Raw genomic sequence first — 20,734 nt, 5'->3', positions numbered from 1 at the left:
TAAAGTTTTATTGGGAGACAGCCACACCCATGTATTTATATATTGTCTGTGGCTGCTTTTGAGCTTACAAGGGCAGAATTGAATAGTTGCTACATAAATTAGTGACCCACAAAACCTAAAATATGTGCTTATCTTGCTCTTTACAGAAAAACTTTCCTAAGCCCTATGCCAAAGCATAATTTTTTAAATGTTAAAAACCTAACTTATGCAAATACTATAGTACAAGGTTTTATATGATTAATTTAGGAAACCAGTAAGATGATAAAACTGTTTCTAATAGAATTCTGAAGAAAAGAATTGTATATATTGTCTTTCAACCAGAGGAATGAATTTGCTCAAAATGAGTTTGCTAACAGATTGGTTAATACTCTATAGAGAAATGAACTGTAAGTTTTGGAGTTATCTTTCCTACCCTGATAGAAAAAGCTTCTTAATCTTTCACATTTCATTTGCATTTGCAATTACTTTTCTGTAAATTAATTTTTAGAGTTATAAAATAATCTAGTCAATAGCAGTCAATCAGTGGTGCCTGCTCAACACTACTTTTTTAAAATTTTTATTTATTTAATTTATCTATTTTGGCTGTGTTGGGTCTGTTGCTGCGCATGGGCTTTCTCTAGTTGCAGCGAGCAGGGGCTACTCTTTGTTGCGGTGCGCGGGTTCTCATTGCAGTGGCTTCTCTTGTCGTGGAGCACAGGCTCTAGGCACACAGTCTTCAGTAGCTTTGGCACGCGGGCTCAGTAGTTGTGGCACATGGGCTCTAGAGCACAGGCTCAGTAGTTGTGGCACACAGGCTTAGTTGCTCCACAGCATTTGGGATCTTCCTGGATCAGGGCTTGAACCCGTGTCCCCTGCATTGGCAGGCGGGTTCTTAACCACTGTGCCACCAGGGAAGTCCCTCAACACTACTCTTAAAGAACACCTGACTACAAGGATATATTATACAGGACAGAAAATATAGCCAATATTTTACAGTAACTATAAATGGAGCATAACCTTTAAAAATTGTGGAACACTATGTTGTATACCTGGAAGTTATGTAATACTGTATGTACACTGTACCTTGATAAACAAAAACCCAATATTTTTGCCTGATAACCGAATTTTTCTTTATTGAAGTAGAGTTGGTTTACAATGTTGTGTTAATTTCTGCTGTATAGCAAAGTGATTCAGTTATACATATACATACATTCTTTCTTTTTTTTTTCTGTACGCGGGTCTCTCACTGTTGTGGCCTCTCCCGCTGCGGAGCACAGGCTCCAGACGCGCAGGCTCAGCGGCCATGGCTCATGGGCCCAGCCGCTCCACAGCATGTGGAATCTTCCCGGACCGGGGCACAAACCTGTGTCCTCTGCATCGGCAGGCGGACTCTCAACCACTGCGCCACCAGAGAAGGCCCCTATACATTCTTTCTTAATTTTTTCCATTATGGTTTATTACTGGATATTGAATATAGTTCCCTGTGCTATACAGTAGGACTTTGCTGTTATCCATTCTATATATAATAGTTTGCATCCGCTAACCCCAAACTCCCACTCCATCCCTCCACCACTCCCCCTCCCTGTTGGCAACTACAAGTCTGTTCTCTATGTCTGTGAGTCTTTCTGTTTCATACACAAGTTCATTTGTGTCATATTTTAGATTCCACATAAAACTGATATCATATGGTATTGTCTTTTTCTGTTTGACTTACTTCACTTAGTATGATAATCTCTAGGTCCATCCATGTTGCAGCAAATGGCATTATTTCATTCTTTTTTATGGCTGAGTAATATTCCATTGTGTATATATGTACCACATCTTTATCCATTCATCTGTCAGTGAACATTTAGATTGTTTCCATGTCTTGGCTATTGTAAATAGTGCTGCTGTGATCATAGGGGTGCATGTATCTTTTTGAATTATAGTTTTGTCTGGATATATGCCCAGGAGTGGGATTGCTGGATCATATGGCAACTCTATTTTTAGTTTTTTGAGGAAACTCCATACTATTTTCCATACTGGCTGCACCAATTTACATTCTCACCACCAGTGTAAGAGGGTTCCCTTTTCTCCACACCTCTTCAGCAATTGTTGTTTGTAGACTTTTTGGTGGTGGGCGGGGTGGTGGCACAGCATGGCTTGCGGGATCTTAGTTCCCTGACCAGAGATTGAACCAGCAGCGGTCCTTAGCAGTGAAAGCACAGAGTCATAACCACTGGACCGCCGAGGAATTCCCATTTGTAAACTTTTTTTTTTTTTACATCTTTATTGGAGTATAATTGCTTTACAATGGTGTGTTCGTTTCTACTTTATAACAAAGTGATATGTTTCTTGTATTTTCTCTATTCTATTTCCAAGATTTTGGATCATCTTTACTATCATTATTCTGAATTCTTTTTCAGGTAGACTGCCTATTTTGTCTTCATTTGTTAGGTCTGGTGCGTTTTTATCTTGCTCCTTCATCTACTGTGTGTTTTTCTGTCTTCTCATTTTCTTATCTTACTGTGCGGTCTCCTTTTTGCAGGCTACAGTTTCGTAGTTCCCGTTGTTTTTGATGTCTGTCCACAGTGGCTAAGGTTGGTTCAGTTGGTTGTGTAGGCTTCCTGGTGGAGGTGACTAGTGCCTGTGTTTTGGTGGATGAGGCTGGATCTTGTCTCTCTGGTGGGCAGGTCCACGACTTGTGGTGTGTTTTGGGGTGTTTGTGGACTTACTATGATTTTAGGCAGCCTCTCTACTAATGGGTGTGGTTGTGTTCCTGTCTTGCTAGTTGTTTGGCATAGGGTGTCCAGCACTGTCGTTTGCTGGTCGTTGAGTGAAGCTGGGTATTGGTGTTGAGATGAAGATCTCTGGGAGATCTTTGCCGTTTGATATTACATGGAGCTGGGAGGTCCCTTGTGGACCAGTGTCCTGAAGTTGGCTCTCCCACCTCAGAGGCACAGCACTGACTTCTGGCTGCAGCACCAAGAGCCTTTCATCCACATGGCTCAGAATAAAAGGGAGAAAAAGTAGAAAGAAAGAAAGAGAAAGAGAGGAAGGAAGGAAGGAAGGATAAAAGAAAATAAAGTAAGGTAAAATAAAATAAAGTTATTAAAATAAAAAATTATTTTAAAAAAATATTTTAAGTAGAAAAACAAAGAAAAAACTGGTCGATAGGACCCTAGGACAAATGGTGAAAGTAAAGCTATACAGACAAAATCTCACACAGAAGCATACACATACACACTCACAAGAAGAGGAAAAGGGGAAAAAATAATAAATCTTGCTCTCAAAGGCCACCTCCTCAATTTGGGATGATTCGTTTTCTATTCAGGTATTGCACTGATGCAGGGTACATCAAGTTGATTGTGGAGCTTTAATCCGCTGCTCCTGAGGCTGTTGGGAGAGATTTCCCTTTCTCTTCTTTGTTCTCACAGCTCCCAGGGGCTCAGCTTTGGATTTGGCCCCACCTCTGTGTGTAGGTCACCGGAGGGCGACTGCTCTTCGCTCAGACAGGACGGGGTTAAAGGAGCCGCTGCTTCGGGGGCTCTGGCTCACTCAGGCCAGTGGGAGGGAGGGGTACGGAGTGCGGGGTGAGCCTGCGGCCGCAGAGGCCGACGTGACGTTGCACCAGCCTGAGGCTCGCTGTGTGTTCTCCTGGGGAAGTTGTCCCTGGATCCCGGGAACCTGGCAGTGGCAGGCTGCACAGCCTCCCCGGAAGGGAGGTGTGGAGAGTGACCTGTGCTCGCACACAGGCTTCTTGGTGGCGGCAGCAGCAGCCTTAGTGTCTCATGCCCATCTCTGGGGTCCGCGCTTTTAGCCACGGCTCGCGCCCGTCTGTGGAGCTCCTATAAGCGGCGCTCTTAATCCCCTCTCCTCGCGCACTAGGAAACAAAGAGGGAAGAAAAAGTCTCTTGCCTCTTCGGCAGGTCCAAACTTTTTCCCGGACTCCCTCCCGGCTATCCGTGGTGCACTAACCCCTTCAGGCAGTGTTCACGCTGCCAGTCCTCTCCCTGCGCTCCGCTCCGACTGAAGCCAGATCCTCAGCTCCCAGGTGAGCTGACAAGCCTCTCTGGGCTGGTGAGTGCTGGTCGGCAACGATCCTCTATGTGGAAATCTCTCTGCTTTGCCTTTTGCACCCCTGTGGCTGCACTCTCCTCAGTGGCTCCAAAGCTCCCCCCGCTCCACCCCCTACAGTCTCTGCCAGTGAAGGAGCTTCTAGTGTGTGGAAACCTTTCCTCCTCCACAGCTCCCTCCCACTGGTGCAGGTCCCGTCCCCATTCTTTTGTCTCTGTTTATTCTTTTTTCTTTTGCCCTACCCAGGTACGTGGGGAGTTTCGTGCCTTTTGGGAGGTCTGAGGTCTTCTGCCAGCGTTCAGTAGGTGTTTTTTAGGAGTTCCACGTGTAGATGTATTTCTGATGTATCTGTGGGTAGGAAGGTGATCTCTGCGTCTTACTCTTCCGCCATCTTTCCCCTCCGAGCACCCATTTGTAAACTTTTAATGATGGCCATTTTGACCAGTGTGAGGTGGTACCTCAATGTAGTTTTAATTTTCACTTTCTAATAATTAGCAATGATGAGCATCCTTTTTTTTTGTTTGTTTAATATTTATTTATTTGGCTGTGCCAGGTCTTAGTTGCAGCATGCAGGATTTTTAGTTGTGCCATGCAAACTGTTAGTTGCAGCATGTGGAATCTAGTTGACCAACCAGGAGTCAAACCCAGGCCCTCTGCATTGGGAGTGTGGAGTTCCAGCTCCTGGACCACCAGGGAAGTCCCTTGAGCATTTTTTCATAAACCTATTGGCCATCTTTGTGTTTTCTTTGCAGAAATGTCTATTTAGTTCTTCTGCCCATTTTTTGATTGGGTTGTTTGTTTTTGTTGAATTGTATGAGCTGTTTGTATATTTTGGAGATTAAGCACTTGTCAGTCACATCTCTTGCAAATATTTTCTCCCATTCCATAGATTGTCTTTTCATTTTGTTTATGGTTTGCTTTGCTATGCAAAAGCTTGTAAATTTAAGTCCCATTTGTTTATTTTTGCTTTTATGTCTATTGCCTTGGGCAACTGACCTGCGAAAACATTGGTACAATTTATGTCAGAGTATGTTTGGCCTATGTTCTTTTCTAGGAATTTTAGGGTGTCATGTCTTTTTTTTTTTTTTAATAAATTTATTTATTTTTGGCTGCATTGAGTCATCTTTGCTACGTATGGGCTTTCTTGAGTTGTGGCGAGTTGGGGCTACCCTTCATTGCGGTGCACGGGCTTCTCATTGCAGTGGCTTCTCTTGTTGTGGAGCACAAGCTCTAGGCACGCGGGCTTCAGTAGTTGTGGCGCGCAGGCTCAAATAGTTGTGGCTCACAGCTTCTCGGGTGTAGGCTCAGTAGTTGTGGCGCATGGGCTTAGTTGCTCCGCGGCGTGTGGGATCTTCCCGGACCAGGGATCAAACCTGTGTTCCCTGCATTGGCAGGCGGATTCTTAACCACTGTGCCACCAGGAAAGTCCCGCCCCTTTTATTTTGATTAAAATGTTTTCCAGAGTGTGTGTATGTGTACATAAAAAGGCTAGGAGTAAAAACAAAATATCAAAATTATCTTGTGGCAATAGGATTATGAGTGTTTTTTTTTTTTTTTTTCGGTACACGGGCCTCTCACTGCTGTGTGGCCCCTCCCGTTGCGGAGCACAGGCTCCGGACGCACAGGCTCAGCGGCCATGGCTCACGGGCCCAGCCGCTCCGCGGCACGTGGGATCCTCCCGGACTGGGGCACGAACCCGTGTCCCTTGCATCAGCAGGCGGACTCTCAACCACTGCGCCACCAGGGAAGCCCCTATGAGTGGTTTTTTTATCTTATTTTCTTTTGTGTTTTATAGCATTTTACAGTAAACATTTGACTTGTATCTTTGGGAAAAAATGGTTTTTGATATTTAAAGTTACTTGGAGCAGAGTTATTTCTTTCATGGAAAATTTTTCTTATGACTTCAACTTAGAAATTAAAAAGGTACTAGGTAAAAGACCAAAATACATTATTTTGTTGATATCTGTTGCTTTTTTTTTAAGAAATATTCTTTCTTACCTCAACCTTATTTAACCCGGTTTCATAATTTGTAGCAGTATTAATATGACTTTAGCCTGCTTGATTATCAGCTTTCCTAGGAATGGCTGAATTAGCTATGATGGTCATGTTGATGTGTAGTCTCCCCAGCTTTCAACCTGAATCCTAATAGATCTCACAGTTTAAGGTTTCCCTGTATGCTTGTTACTTGTTTATCCACTATTTGCCTATATAAAAGGACCACATTTTATGTATCTTGAGTCAAAACTGAAAAACACAGCAAACATGAGTTTTTTGGTTTTGGGGGTTTTCTGGCCATGCTGCATGTCTTGCGGGGTCTTAGTTCCCTCACCAGGGATTGAACCCGTTGCCCCTGCAGCAGAAGCGCAGAGTCCTAACCACTGAGCCAGCAGGGAGTTCCCAAACATGAGTTTTTAAAAGGTTGCTTTGGCTCCCTGTATTTTAATAAAAGATCTCTTAAGATAAATTATTATATGAGAAAAGCAAGGCACAGAAAAGTATGTGTACTATAACACCTACTATAAGAAGGAGGCGTAAGAGTATTTGTTTGACTGTATAAAGACCCTAAAAATCTGTACAAATTCTTAATCATTCTGGTTATGGAGATGGACTTTTCACTGTGTAATCTTCTGATATTTGAATCATGTGAATTTTAAAAATGGGTTTTGAAAGTGAAGTACTAAAAACTTAGAAATAAACTGATCTTATTTTCTCACATAAAATGAGAACCTAATACCTCATGTGTATAGTAATTGTCTTATTCCTTAGAACAAAGATAAGCAAACTATAACCCAAAGGCCGCCAGTCCTCCTTTCCCTCCCTTTTTCTGAATAAAGTTGTATTGTACCATAGCCATGCCCATTTGTATACATATTATAATATATGGCTTCTCTTTCCAGCTACAATGGCAGAATTAAATAGTTGCAACAGACACTTTATGGCCTGCAATCTTTATTATCTAATTCTATACAGAAAAATTTTGCTGACCCTCTGCTGTAGACCTTGTTTTAAAGTTTTTAATAGTAGAACCCTCTGTTTACAGTCAAATTTTTATATGGACTTCTATTATTAAAATATACAGCTATACTTAACTGCAGTGAGTTTAGGGGACAGGTTGGTTGAACCCTGCCTACTCACCTGCCTCCCTCTCTTTTTTTACCCTCCATTCTCCAGCAGATGATTCTTGAGGGGAATTTGAGGAACCCCCGGGGTTCTAAGGAGTACATTTTGAAAATGACTGCCTTACAACAACTCTTTGAGGCAGTAAGTGTGATATTATTTTCTATTTTAGGTATTGAGAGACTCGGCTCATAGAAGTTAGTTAGTCAAGGCTTAATAAGCAACCAGAACTCAAAACAAATCCAGGATATTTAATTGCAGAATAACTGGTCATATTTGCCTTTATATTCTATTTTATATTGTCATAATTATACAGTAATTGTTTCTACAAGGTGTTTTAGTGGTGATTTGACTTTTTTGTCTTTCATCTTTCTTGTTTCGCATAGGCTTTTGTAAGGCAAGCTTCCTTCCTTTACTGGAATTTGCCTATACTTCTGTGCTAAGTTTTGACTTCTGTAGCATGGCTGATGTAGCCATCTTGGCTCGTCATCTTTTCATGTCAGAAGTTTTAGAAATCTGTGAAAGTGTACATAAACTAATGGAAGAGAAGCAGCTAACAGTATATAAGAAGGGTGAGGTACAAACAGTTACATCTACACAGGACTTACCAGAACAAAATGGAGATACAGCACCTCCTGTGGCTAACAACGAGGGAACCACAACAACTTTATCCACTGAACTTGGGGATTGTGAAATTGTACTGCTGGTGAACGGAGAATTGCCAGAGCAGAATGGAGAGCTAGGACAACAGCCTGAGCCCCAGGTTTCTTCACAGACCGAAGCTGCTCTGTCAACTGTAGGCTGTGTAACTGATTCCCATCCTGAAATGGAGTCTGTTGATTTAGTAACAAAAAACAGCCACACAGAACTGGAAACTTTAAACAGCAGAGAAGATGGCACAGTCTCTAATACTCATCCTAAGCTTTCAAAAGAGAATGTAATCAGTAGCTCTCCAGAAAACAGTAATATGGGAAATGATACAGCAACAGAGGATATCTGTGCTGAAGATATCTCAGAGCATAGGCAGAACCGTGGCCAGTCTTTAAAAGATCAGGAAAATCTAGTTGAACCGACAGCACAGACAGACCATAGTCCCGATGATGATGATACTTACAGAAGCAGGCTTCGGCAGCGTTCTGTTAACGAAGGGGGATATATCCGACTACACAAAGGAATGGAGAAGAAGCTGCAGAAACGGAAAGCCATTTCCAAGTCAGCAGTTCAACAGGTATGATGAAAAAAGAGTTTACCTTTGTAGTTTTAGCTTTAAGTTGAAAACATTCTGCAGTTAAACTTATGGTGATAATTATCTTGGGGGGAAGGGGAGTGGATGCAGGAAAGCAATTTAATGTTTTAAATACCAATATTAAGATAATGTGAATTTGAGATAGTTAATTTATTTAGATTGTGTTTTCTGTTCTTTAATTAGGTGGCTCAGAAATTAGTTCAAAGAGGAAAAAAGATGAAACAACCAAAAAGGGATGCTAAAGAGAATACCGAAGAAGAAGCATCCCATAAATGTGGGGAATGTGGAATGGTTTTTCAGAGACGATATGCTCTTATAAAGCACATACTGAAACATGAAAGAGCTAGAGATTACAAGTGTCCAGTAAGTATCTGGAAAGCTAATTATAGATGGCTATAACTTCATTATAAATAGAATCCAATTTACTGCTTCATTATTATCCTGCCATTTGTGTTCTCTCTTCTCTCTGTCTCCCTTATATTGCCGTAAGAGTTATCTTCTGGTTTGTACATGTCATGTTCTTGGCAAAAAATATTTACCTCTGCTTCTTCTTGATACCCTAGTAAGACAACAGTAAAACGATCTTTTTAAAAAGCTCATAGAAAGGCAAAAAGAACAGGAGACCTTAGCAACTAAATTCTGGATTCTGATAAATAGATGGAGTGTTTTTTGTTTGTTTGTTGGCTGCCCCATGCGGCATGCGGTAGCTTAGTTCCCCAACCAGGGATAGAACCTCTACCCCCCTGCAGTGGAAGCACAGGGTCTTAGCCACTGGACTGCCAGGGAAGTCCCTAGATGGAGTCATTGATTCAGCAGATTTGAAAGGGCTCATTCCCAGGCTTTCAGTGTGGAAAGCTAAGAATTGATCCAAATTGTATTGCAGAACTACCAAAAGGCTCAGAAATTAATGGTACTAGCTACCCTGAAAGTAGAGATGAGTCTGGTTGTTAGAAAGTCTGTTTTGGTTTTTTTTCTGGCTGCGTTGGGTCTACATTGCTATACATGGGCCTTCTCTGGTTGCAGCTAGCGGGAGCTACTCTTCATTGTGGTGCACCGGCTTCTCACTGCGGTGGCTTCTCTTGTTGCAGAGCATGGGCTCTAGGTGCGCAGACTTCAGTAGTTGTGGCGCACGGGCTTCAGTAGTTGTGGCATGCAGGCTCTAGAGCACAGGCTTAGTAGTTGTGGCACACAGACTTAGTTGCTCCACAGCATGTGGGATCTTCCTGGACCAGGGCTCGAACCCGAGTCCCCTGCATTGGCAGGCGGACTCTTAACCACTTTGCCACCAGGGAAGTCCCTAGAAAGTCTTTCTAAGAAGTAAGTAAATCACTACCACCATGCCTTCACCAAAGATCCATCTTCTACTCTCTGAAAAAGATAAAACCCACCACTGCTCTAGGGAACACTGTGAATAATGAGGATGAATGTACTATGTATCAAACAAGGGAACATAAAAGCATATATACTGAATATTGAATCCTTTCAAGCTCTCTTTCCCTACTCAAGTTCCAGAATATTAACAACCAAACCCTTAATCTTAAAATAGAAGGATTTCTTAAAGGTGAGAAATCCGAAGTCTGATAACAAAAGATCTAAAGATACTGCTCATTAAAGCCTGTGGTTAACAGTTTACTTCTCTGCTTACACACAAGTTCCAATCGGTTTTTAAATGTCTTATTTTTAAATGTGAATAGACATCTGGTATACAGACTCACAAATATTTCAAGCAAAAAAACAACTTTGAGGAATCCAATACTATGCAGTTAAAAGAAAACTCAAACACCCCCCACACACAACCCAAACCACAGACTATGATTTATATTAGGGATAAATAAAACAATTACATCAGTAAAACAATAACCATGTACTGTGTTTTTAAAAGGACACATCAAGAGAACAGAAGAGTTTTTCTTAGGAATAAAATACATAGTAACACATATAAAAATAGAAAAGTTAGGAAATACAATTGACTAAATCACCCAGAAAATAAAGCAAAAGACAAGGTAAAAATGGGAGTGAAAGAAATTTTAGAGGATTGGTCTAGGTTGTCTTCTAATATCCAGATAATTCTAAACAGCATGGAGAGAAAGAAATCATTAATGCAATGAAAAAAAATTTGAGAACTTGAAAATAGAAGTTTCCTTGTTAAAAGGGTGCGTTGAATGTCCAGAATCATGGGTGAAAATAAATCTATACCAAGATATATTATGAAATTTCAGAATCAAGGTACAAAGAAAATCTTATAAATTACAAGAGAGAAAGGATAAGGGTCAGAATAGCTTCAGGCCTTTCAGCAGCAACAGTGGAAGTTAGAAGACAAAGGCACAACAATATCTTTAGTATTATAAAAGGAAATGATTTCTAACTTGGAATCAGTATTCAAACTATATTTATGATGGTAGAATAAGAACAGTTTCAGACATGCAAGGTCTGCAAAGTTTTACCTCCCAAACTCCCTTTCTCAGGAAGCTGTCGGCAGAGGTATTCCTCTAAAATGAGCAAGACATGGGAAACGGGAAACATGGGGTCCAATCTGTAGAGTCCAAGCGTGGGAAACAACCGCCCCAGTCTGGAACACCAACGTAGTGCTTTGACAGCGATCTCCCACAAGGTGATGTTTTAAACCTCCTCCCAATAGACAGTTGAGAGAAAGGTTTGATGATGAATTAGCAGTAAATACAAAGATAAATAAAACAGAAAAGGAAACGAAAGGAAAGAGACTCATACTGTCTGTATGGTCCAGCTGTAATAACATGTATGTCAACCAGATAATGTAAGCACTGAAATTGATCTCATCAAAATAATCATAAAGCTGTATTGAGAAAGTGTATGGTAATGGGAAGGATCATGTACATGTAGAGAGTGGAGAGGTAAAGGAGAGAGTCACTTCCTATTATTCATATTACTCAGAATTACAGAGATAATCATTAAGAAAGAGTCAAAAAAGTAGAGTAGTGAACCAAGAGGCCAGTTTTACTTATTAAAAAAAAGTTTTGTAGATCATGACTATAAATAACTCTGATTTTAAAATAAAGAACAGAAGCTTTCAGGAATACTCAACAAGTACAGGGTAAAACCCAAAGACTATCACAGTTTTATCTTCCTACTTTTTCCAGCCCCTATTTTTGCTCTTTCTAACAACTGTTAGTACTCATATAATAATAGTATTCTTGTCTTTGTCTGTGTCTTACCATTCCTTCAAGACCCAGCCTCGGTGATGACGCCTTTCCTTATACTCTGATTATTCCCTCTTCCTAAGTATTGATCTTTCACCTATTTACATATAAATCCTGTTTTTGTGGTTAGATTATAAATCTTTGCAGAATAGAGGCTGGGTCTGTCCCTTTCATTCCTATAGTGTGGTACCTAGCATATTGTCTTTTACATAGTATATATGTTTATTGAGTGATATAATTGTAACAAAGATATGGAATGTTGAAGTACAAGTTAAGTTAACATCTGTGATGGAAATACATTCAGGCAGAATTTCATTTACTTTTTCTTTTAGTTGTGTAAGAAACAGTTTCAGTACAGTGCCTCCTTGAGAGCACACCTTATTCGACATACCAGGAAAGATGCACCTACTTCATCCTCTTCCAGTTCTGCACCTAATGAGGCATCAGGATCATCATCTGAGAAGGGCAGAACCAAACGCGAATTTATATGTTCGATATGTGGAAGGACATTACCTAAATTATATTCTCTTCGAATACATATGTTAAAGCACACAGGGGTAAAACCACATGCATGCCAGGTAAAGCCATTATATTTATTTTGTTATTTAAAGAAGATTGGAACATAACCGGTGATAAGACTGGTTGATTCTGGTGTCACATCACTTTTGTAAAATGTCACGGGAAGTCCATAACTTTTTCAGTTTGTTGCCTAGGTCAAGGGTGATTCCCAGTTCTGTTCTTTAATTTGGCTGAAGTTGTAACTTGAAATTAATCTATTTAGGATGTTCGGGAAACTTGCTAGGATTCAGAGCGATACTGGGTGAGAATAACCAATTCATCATCTCAGTCATCCCTTAACGTTCAGTAGGACCAACCTGGCTTGGGAAGGAACCTGTGAGTTAAACACATCTTAGTAGAAATTCTGCCTAAGCTATGTGTCCTTCTCTAGAGCTGAAGACTAAATGCCAAAATGTGATTCCTGGGTAAAGAATCCTGTGATAAGCCAGCTTTGGGCTATTTGCAACGGTGAAAAATTTCTAGTAGCACCTATAGCCTTGCATATAAGGATGACCCACTATTTTTATTAATAAACAGTTTTGGAACCAGTGAATTTTTTAATGTCTTTCTCTCTCTGTTTCATTTCTTAAGCTTCGTATTATAAGAAAAAAGAACGTAAGAGAGTAGAATAAACCCTCATGTACTCTTCACCCAGCTTTAATAGTTATCAACACATGGTCAATTGTGGGATTTTTAAAAAATTTTTATAGAAATATAGTTGATTTACAATGTTGTGTTAGTTTCAGGTGTTCAGCAAAGTGATTCAGTTATTTATTTATTCATTCATCCATTCATTCTTTTTTAGATTCTTTTCCATTATAGGTGGTTACAGGATATCGAGTGTAGTTCCCTGTGCTATACAGTAGGTCCTTGTTGGTTATCTATGGTCAGTTGTATTTTATATGTACTGTCTCTCACTCCCTTACTTCCCTCTCCCTTCAGTTATTTTGAAGCCAAGTCCTAAGCATCATTTTATTCATATATTTAAAAACTAAGTGTTAATTGGGCCTCTGGTCTTCTGGTGTAGCACTACTCAAAATGTGTGGTCCATAAAAGATAAGTGCAAAGATGGAGAGTAGGCATGTAGAAACTGTCATGGCAATTTGATACTGTGACATTTTCATTGTGTTTAACAAAAATCTCTCCCTAATAGATTGGGGAAAGAAAAAAACTGGTTCTTCATCATAGAGAGTTTAAGAAGCACTGTTCTAGTTGGTATAGCAGGAGTTGAGTATATTGTTCTTGATTAAGCTCCCATGTCTCTTTTAATATAAGATATATTGTTTACCAGTCTCACAAAGGACAGTATGAGGTTTTTTTGGGTACTGTTTTGAGTTCTTCTAGTGATCTCATGGGTGTAAGAAAAATAGCAATATTGGTTAACTACTGAATCAGAAGATGATCAACCAGCTAAAATCCTTGGCCCTTGTATCAACTTTAACTTTGTCATTTTGTTTATAATTTAAGTTTTTAATTTAAAATAGCATAGTAGATTCTGTGTCCTCATTCTTCAGAAACAGCCCTTATCTCTTTTTCTGTTTTACTGGTTTAAACACCTGTGCTCTCTTAGGTCTGTGGAAAGACTTTCATCTACAAGCACGGTCTAAAATTACACCAGAGTCTCCATCAATCACAAAAGCAGTTCCAGTGTGAACTGTGCGTTAAGTCATTTGTTACCAAACGGAGTCTTCAGGAACATATGAGTATTCACACAGGTAATGAGAAACTTATATTGACATAGTTACATGTTATATACTATTAATTTACTAGTATATTGATTATGCTGTAAGATGACTGTATGTGTGCAGTTTTTTATTAATGAGAGTAAAGGTTTTTTTTGTTTTTTTGTGTTTTCTTTTTAGAGTAAAGTTTAAAAGTTGTTCTTATAATCTAGTTTTAGAGCTATCTTATTTGTGTAAAAATTTTGTTTCAGTCAGTGCAGAAAAATGTGTACTGAGTATTAAATCCAGGCACCTAAAGAAATGGTCTTGCTTTTAAAAAGTTAAGCAGTAGACAGATGTAACTGTCAGCATGGTATGTGGCTTATAATTTTATTAGAACTTTTAGTCCACGTATACTTATTTTCAGGTGTTTAAAGCAGTTGTGTGGAAAATGGCTGATGAAGGGTAGGTAATCTGCTCTAGAACTTGTATACAACTCTACACTGTTATAATCCAGATGATCATGCAAGCCTATCACATTCTGTGGGTAGTAGTAGTAGCCTCTCTAGTACTCTGGTTGAGAGAAAATAGGGATTTTGACATAGTTTGTTATTCTTAGAAGGTGGATGCCAAATGTTACAGCTTCCGTGCCCACTTGATAAAATAACTTCTGAAATACAACGTAAAGCATTCTGTTGGAAGAGCACCTGATTGCTGGATTTGTGACATGGTTTTTATTTTTTATAGGAGAGTCCAAGTACCTTTGCTCAGTTTGTGGAAAGTCTTTTCACAGGGGCTCTGGGCTCAGCAAGCACCTAAAGAAACACCAACCAAAGCCTGAAGTTCGAGGCTATCATTGTACTCAGTAAGTATTTAATATGTGAACCATTCAATTAATTTCCTTGTGTTCTTACTCAGTTTATTTGAAAGTTGTTTCAAAAGAAAATATTTGAGGTGACTGTAGTTGATAACACTGTATAATATGATTGAATTTTGCTAAGAGAGTAGGAACTTGAATATTCATATGTAATTATACACACACGTATATATATCTGAGGTGATGGGTGTGTTAACAAGTGGGAGGATTCCTTTCACAGTGTATACCTGTACTGAGTCATCACATTATACACTTTAAATATCTTACAATTTTATTTGTCAGTTACACCTCAGTAAAACTGAAAAAGGAGAATACTTGAAGATAATATTAAACCGTTATTTGTTTACTCTTGATTTTATCAGTTTGTTTTTTCTAGATGTTCCTATTTATTTATGTAACAGTTTTATTTAGACACAAATTTCATACCATACAAATCACTCATTTTAAATGATTTAAAGAAGTTGTTCAAATGTGCAACCAGTTCTTTCCTACAGTAGGGACTGTAGGAAAGAAGGGTCCCTTGGTGCCAGCCAGAGATTCTTCCTAGGCAGTTCCTCAGAAGTACTGGGCCCTCTGCTCATTTCTCCTTTCTTCAGGTTCCTTTTTCCCTCTTTTCATTTTCCAAAGCCTGCTGAAATCTTTTTTATAATTGAAGTAAAACGTCCTAGAACATAACATTCATCATTTTAAAGTGTTCAGTTTAGTGGCTCTCAGTACATTCACGGTGTTGTGTGAGCATCACCACTAATTCCAGAATGCCTTCAATACTCAGGCCAGGCAGTTTACAGTTCTGCCTCGGTCTTCTCTTTCTGTTTGTGCAGAGTCAGCCATTGGTGAGAGTATAGAGCCTTTTCAGGTCTTTTCTGAGCATGTGCCCAGCACTGGGCAGATATTTGGACTTCTAGATTCCTGGGAATATGTGAGAGTTTTTCAAAGCTCTCATTCCCCAAAACATCTCGGTCTCCAGCCTTTTCCTCACAGGCTTTTGGTTTGGATATTGTTTGCACCGAACTGCTGTTCCTTGCCCCAGCAGCTGTGGCTAATACATTTGCCTCTGTTTCCAGCCATCTGCTCCTCTCTACTCCCCACCCCTCCCCGAGTCCTCAGCCCTGGAAGAGTTAGGGTAAATACAAGCAGACCCTTGGAGGGGTAACCTCAAGGAGTCATCAGATAGCTCAGAACAACTACAGCTCTGTGAGAATGAGTTCCTCTGGTACTAGGGACCCGTAGCAGGAGTGCAGTCTGTCTGCTGAGCTGAGGAGCCCGGAGATGGGGCCAGGGTGAGTTGAAATGCCACAGAGCTCTCTTACCAAGATTCAGCAACTGCTTTCTTGATTAAATATTTACCTGGTCACTGTAAACTTTTAATTAGTTTCCAGAGGTCCAATAAAATTGATTCTGACAGTTTTTGCCCATTTGTTTACTGCTTTCATGTAGGGATGGGCTTTTGGAGTTACCTACTCTGCCCTATATGCTGATGTCACTCTATAATCAGTCTTATTTTAAAACAAAGATAGTTTATTATTCATACATTTTTAGTTGCAAGTATAAGAAAACCCAGTTTAAACTGACTTGAGGGCTTCCCTGGCTTAGTGGTTGAGAACCCACTTGCCAATGCGGGGGACATGGGTTTGAGCCCTGGTCCGGGAAGATCCCACATGCCGCGGAGCAACTAAGCCTGTGTGCCACAACTACTCAGCCCACGTGCCACAACTACTGAAGCCCGTGTGCCTAGAGCCCATGCTCCACAACAAAAAAAGCCACCACAATGAGAAGCCTGCGCACCACAAAAAAGTAGTAGTCCCACCTCAACAAAGAGAAAGCCCGCGCACAGCAGCAAAGACCCACACAGGCAATAATAAAAACAAATAAATTTATTTTTAAAGATTTAAAAATAAAATAAACTGACTTGAATGAAAGTCGAATCTAGGAGTCTGAATGGTTTAATGTAAACTGGTTTCAGATTCATTAGCACTTGATGCCTCTGAGACTCCGTATGGACAAGGCAGTGGCAATGATTTCAGCCTTACATCCTCTCAACTCCCAGATTGTCAAGCTGCTTTTCTCGTAGTTCCTATAAAAGCCCTGAGGTTCGCTACCATTGGATCTGGTTAAGGCATTTGGTTTTCTGTGAATCGATCACTATAGCTAAGGGAATGCTGTGCTCTGATTGACCTAGGCCTAGGTCAGTTGCTCCATCCTTATGGTCGAGAGTTCAGCCTACTTCCAATAGATGGACAGAGACTGGGAGAGGGTGAAAAGGGATGTAAAAAGGGGAGACCAGATGGGGTTGAGGAGGAGACAGAAAATAATAACACCTATGATAACCCTTGGGAGCTGTGCAGGATTCTTTCTAAAATGTTCCTAGTACTCTGCAGCTAAAAGAACTTAAGATCCTGTAGCCTTGATGCAAGATTGGAATAGTAAGAATTGTTTTTGTTTTAAATTGGGATCATCTTGTGGAGTTTTAGAAACCCGAGAATATACTGAGTTCTTGGAAACTTCTTTTAAAAGAATAAGATGATCCAGTTGGGTGAATGAACTTTGTTATTGCAGATGTGAGAAAAGTTTCTTTGAAGCTAGAGATCTTCGCCAGCACATGAACAAACATCTTGGTGTGAAGCCATTCCAGTGCCAATTTTGTGATAAGTGCTATAGTTGGAAGAAAGATTGGTATTCCCATGTGAAGTCTCACTCTGTCACTGAGCCTTACAGGTGGGTAAATCTGAGGAGGATCTAAACTTGAGATATAAATGTACTTGGATTAATTATTATGGATTCTGGTGCTTTGGAAAAAATAATTTGGGGTTTTCCTTTATTTTAGGTGTAATATATGTGGCAAAGAATTTTATGAAAAGGCATTGTTCAGAAGGCATGTAAAGAAAGCTACCCATGGAAAAAAAGGAAGAGCAAAGCAAAACCTGGAACGGGTGTGTGAACAATGTGGAAGAAAATTCACTCAGCTGAGAGAGTATAGGAGACACATGAACAACCATGGAGGTAACTATACTTCATATAGTTTTATATATATATATATATAAACTTTCAGTAGAATAAAAGCCAGTCCAGTAGTGATTCTCCTTTTACCATTCCTCTTGCCTATTATCTCGCTTTCCTTAATAAGAGATTAATCCCATGTTGTGGAAGATTTATTCAAGTGATAGAGGTGATCCTGAACCTGACTACCTAATTGTTGTGGAGATAGATAGATTCCTGTTTTAGTGAGCTTAATATTGTATATCAATATTTTTATGCTGGAACGGACTACTTGAAGTTTCTGGTTTTTTATCCTAGGATTATAGGATTGCTGTGAAGGCTAAAAGAGGCTATTCACAGAACCTCAGGATTGTCTCTCAGCAACTTCTATCAATAGGAACATCTTCAGAGAGATTATATCCAGAATCTGCTTTATCCTAAGAGAAACCATTTGGTTCTAAATAAAAGACCGCCATAGTCAAGATAGAAACATTTATGGGCTACTGTACTTAAAAGAAAAAGCATTATTTATCAGGCAGCTGTAATATATTTTGGTACTTGGACCTCACCACACATACACCTCTCTTCTTTTTTTTTTAACAGGAGTTAAGCCATTTGAGTGCTTAACATGTGGAGTAGCTTGGGCTGATGCCCGATCTCTAAAACGCCACGTCAGAACACATACAGGTGAACGGCCCTATGTCTGTCCGGTATGTAGTGAAGCCTACATAGATGCTCGAACACTCCGTAAACATATGACTAAATTCCACAGAGATTATGTGCCTTGCAAAATTATGCTGGAAAAAGATACCCTTCAGTTTCATAACCAAGGAACTCAAGTGGAGCATGCTGTTAGCATCTTAACAGCAGATATGCAGGAACAAGAAAACAGCGGTCCTCAAGAACTTGAAACTGTGGTAGTGACAGGAGAAACTATGGAAGCTCTCGAAGCTGTTGCAGCTACTGAAGAATGTCCGTCAGTATCTACACTTTCTGACCAAAGTATTATGCAAGTGGTTAACTATGTGTTAGCACAACAGCAAGGACAGAAGCTGTCTGAAGTTGCAGAAGCTATTCAAACTGTTGAAGTAGAGGTGGCCCATATTTCAGAAACAGAGTGAATGTAGTAATGGAGATGAACAGAAGGGACATCTCACATAAACTGAACTCACAGAACATTTGTTTACAGTACTATGTGGCTGTCTGCCTAGAGTTTGTACGTCAAGGCTCTGGGCTGTTTTGGTGGTGTTTTAACATTTCTAAACGGTTTGTCTGGCTAATGGGTTCTGTAGAAAAGTCCATTTACTGTAAAGAAATTGAAAACAAATCTGTTTGATGGCAGTGGATTATCATGGTATACTTTTTATGAATTAATGTTTATAAAGAACTGTACTAAATAAATTAAAAACCGTACAGTTTCATTTGCATTTTGACATTATTATATACTTTGAGTTTAAAAGGCTGTACTAGTTGGCTTTTCTTCTCTTTTATTCTCAAAATATAGAGGTTCTGTGATTTCATTTGCCTTGTTTATGGTTTAAAAATTCTAATATAAAACGTTTTAGTGCGATGCTTAAGTATATTACATTTTTAAAAATGCTTCAGATCTGTGATTCTTGACTTACTATTTATTTTAACCCCTTATAAAGTCAGGGATTCTTTATTTTAAAGCACTTAATGAGTTACATGTTGTAATCAAGTTTGCACAGTGTACTTAATCTATATGGGGAACCCCTAAATGAATAGCTGATTTTTTTAAATGCCATTAAAATGCATGAAATGCCTATTAAAGCCTTACTCTACTATCCTTCAAGGCAAGTAAATTGACCATGAGCAAAGAACATTGTTATTAAACTGTTGATGGGAAATTTCTCCTTGATTACATAAGATGATAAATGGGAAAAAAGTTAAAACTAGGTTTGGTATGTTTGCAGCTTTTGTATCATGTTTAATTGTTCAATTTTGTTGAACTGCAGTTTAGAAGTAGGATAGCAATATAGACATCTACAGCGGTCCTGTGGATACCATGTAATTGTTAAGTAATTTCAGAATATTGAAAATTCTTCAGCCCTCATTACAGTATACTACTTAAAGAAATTGATTATGGCCCACCAAATTGTTAAAATTAAATTCTTTTTAAAAGTTGCCTGAAAGTTAAATTAACTTGTGTGTTTGATTTTTAAATTCCCACCTCTTTAAGCTATCCAGTTTTCTCGTTTTTCAAAATAGCCACGGGGAGATGCCACATTTCTCTCCTGGGAAACTACCACTCAAGCTGTAATTGTTAAAATTAAACTTCTAAGTATTAGAAGCTAATATAAGTTGTAAAATTAAGATACAAGCAGATCACATGTAAGTCATTCCTAAAGCACAAGAAAAGAATGTGCCTTGATGTACATATATTATTAAGATGCGTACTCCAGTTTACTTTAAAAGTGGCTTAAAAGATGAAGAATAAATGTGATGCCATGCATGCATTGTACCTGTATATGTAATATTTGCTTTTGCAAATTTCCCATTGTTTTGATAGCTGTGTGGCTGACTTTCAATTTTAAGTGGATTAACATACAGTCTGTAACTTTATAATGGCTGCTTGTTTACCATTATCTTTCAGTTAGTGAAAATGTATTTCAACCTGACAAAAATTTGGAATTGTGTCTTTATGTTCCTTTGTCACCATTGTTATTAGATCTAGTTAATTGTATAAGACCCATTAATGTATGTCATAAATATGTAAATAAAAGATGTTGAATCTTGTTTAAGGCATAAGCTTTGGAGTTGAGCTTGTCACTATTTTCAGCTCATAAATCAGTTGCTGTTATTTGATATGTTATTGAATTAATCCGTTTGTTTGTTTGCTTGTTTTGCGGTAAGTGGGCCTCTCACTGTTGTGGCCTCTCCCGTTGTGGAGCACAGGCTCCGGACGCGCAGGCTCAGCGGCCATGGCTCACGGGCCCAGCTGCTCTGTGGCATGTGGGATCTTCCCGGACCGGGGCACGAACCCGTGTCCCCTGCATCGGCAGGCGGACTCTCAACCACTGCGCCACCAGGGAAGTCCGAGTTAATCCGTTTTTAAAAGGGAGGAGAA

The 20,734-nt window shown here is 39.5% G+C and overlaps 1 protein-coding gene across 2 annotated transcripts in view; it reads left to right on the top strand.

Moving 5' to 3' along the window:
- The window catches only part of ZBTB11 (zinc finger and BTB domain containing 11), a 32,688-nt gene extending 12,281 nt beyond the window's left edge, over positions 1-20,407 (top strand). For both annotated transcript variants that reach the window (XM_024759220.1, XM_024759221.1), the window contains exons 4-11: positions 7,539-8,380; positions 8,582-8,761; positions 11,907-12,152; positions 13,703-13,847; positions 14,541-14,658; positions 17,227-17,385; positions 17,495-17,670; positions 18,250-20,407. In XM_024759220.1, coding sequence (XP_024614988.1) covers positions 7,539-8,380; positions 8,582-8,761; positions 11,907-12,152; positions 13,703-13,847; positions 14,541-14,658; positions 17,227-17,385; positions 17,495-17,670; positions 18,250-18,767 — 2,384 coding nt within the window. In that variant the 3' untranslated portion in view covers positions 18,768-20,407. The remainder of the gene's footprint in view (positions 1-7,538; positions 8,381-8,581; positions 8,762-11,906; positions 12,153-13,702; positions 13,848-14,540; positions 14,659-17,226; positions 17,386-17,494; positions 17,671-18,249) is intronic.
- Positions 20,408-20,734: the final 327 nt, after the last annotated feature.

The sequence above is a fragment of the Neophocaena asiaeorientalis genome, unplaced genomic scaffold (assembly GCF_003031525.2).
Source record: "Neophocaena asiaeorientalis asiaeorientalis breed wild unplaced genomic scaffold, Neophocaena_asiaeorientalis_V1.1 scaffold197, whole genome shotgun sequence".
In the NCBI taxonomy this organism is placed as follows: domain Eukaryota; kingdom Metazoa; phylum Chordata; class Mammalia; order Artiodactyla; family Phocoenidae; genus Neophocaena; species Neophocaena asiaeorientalis.
This window is presented reverse-complemented; position numbering and strand designations above follow the sequence as displayed.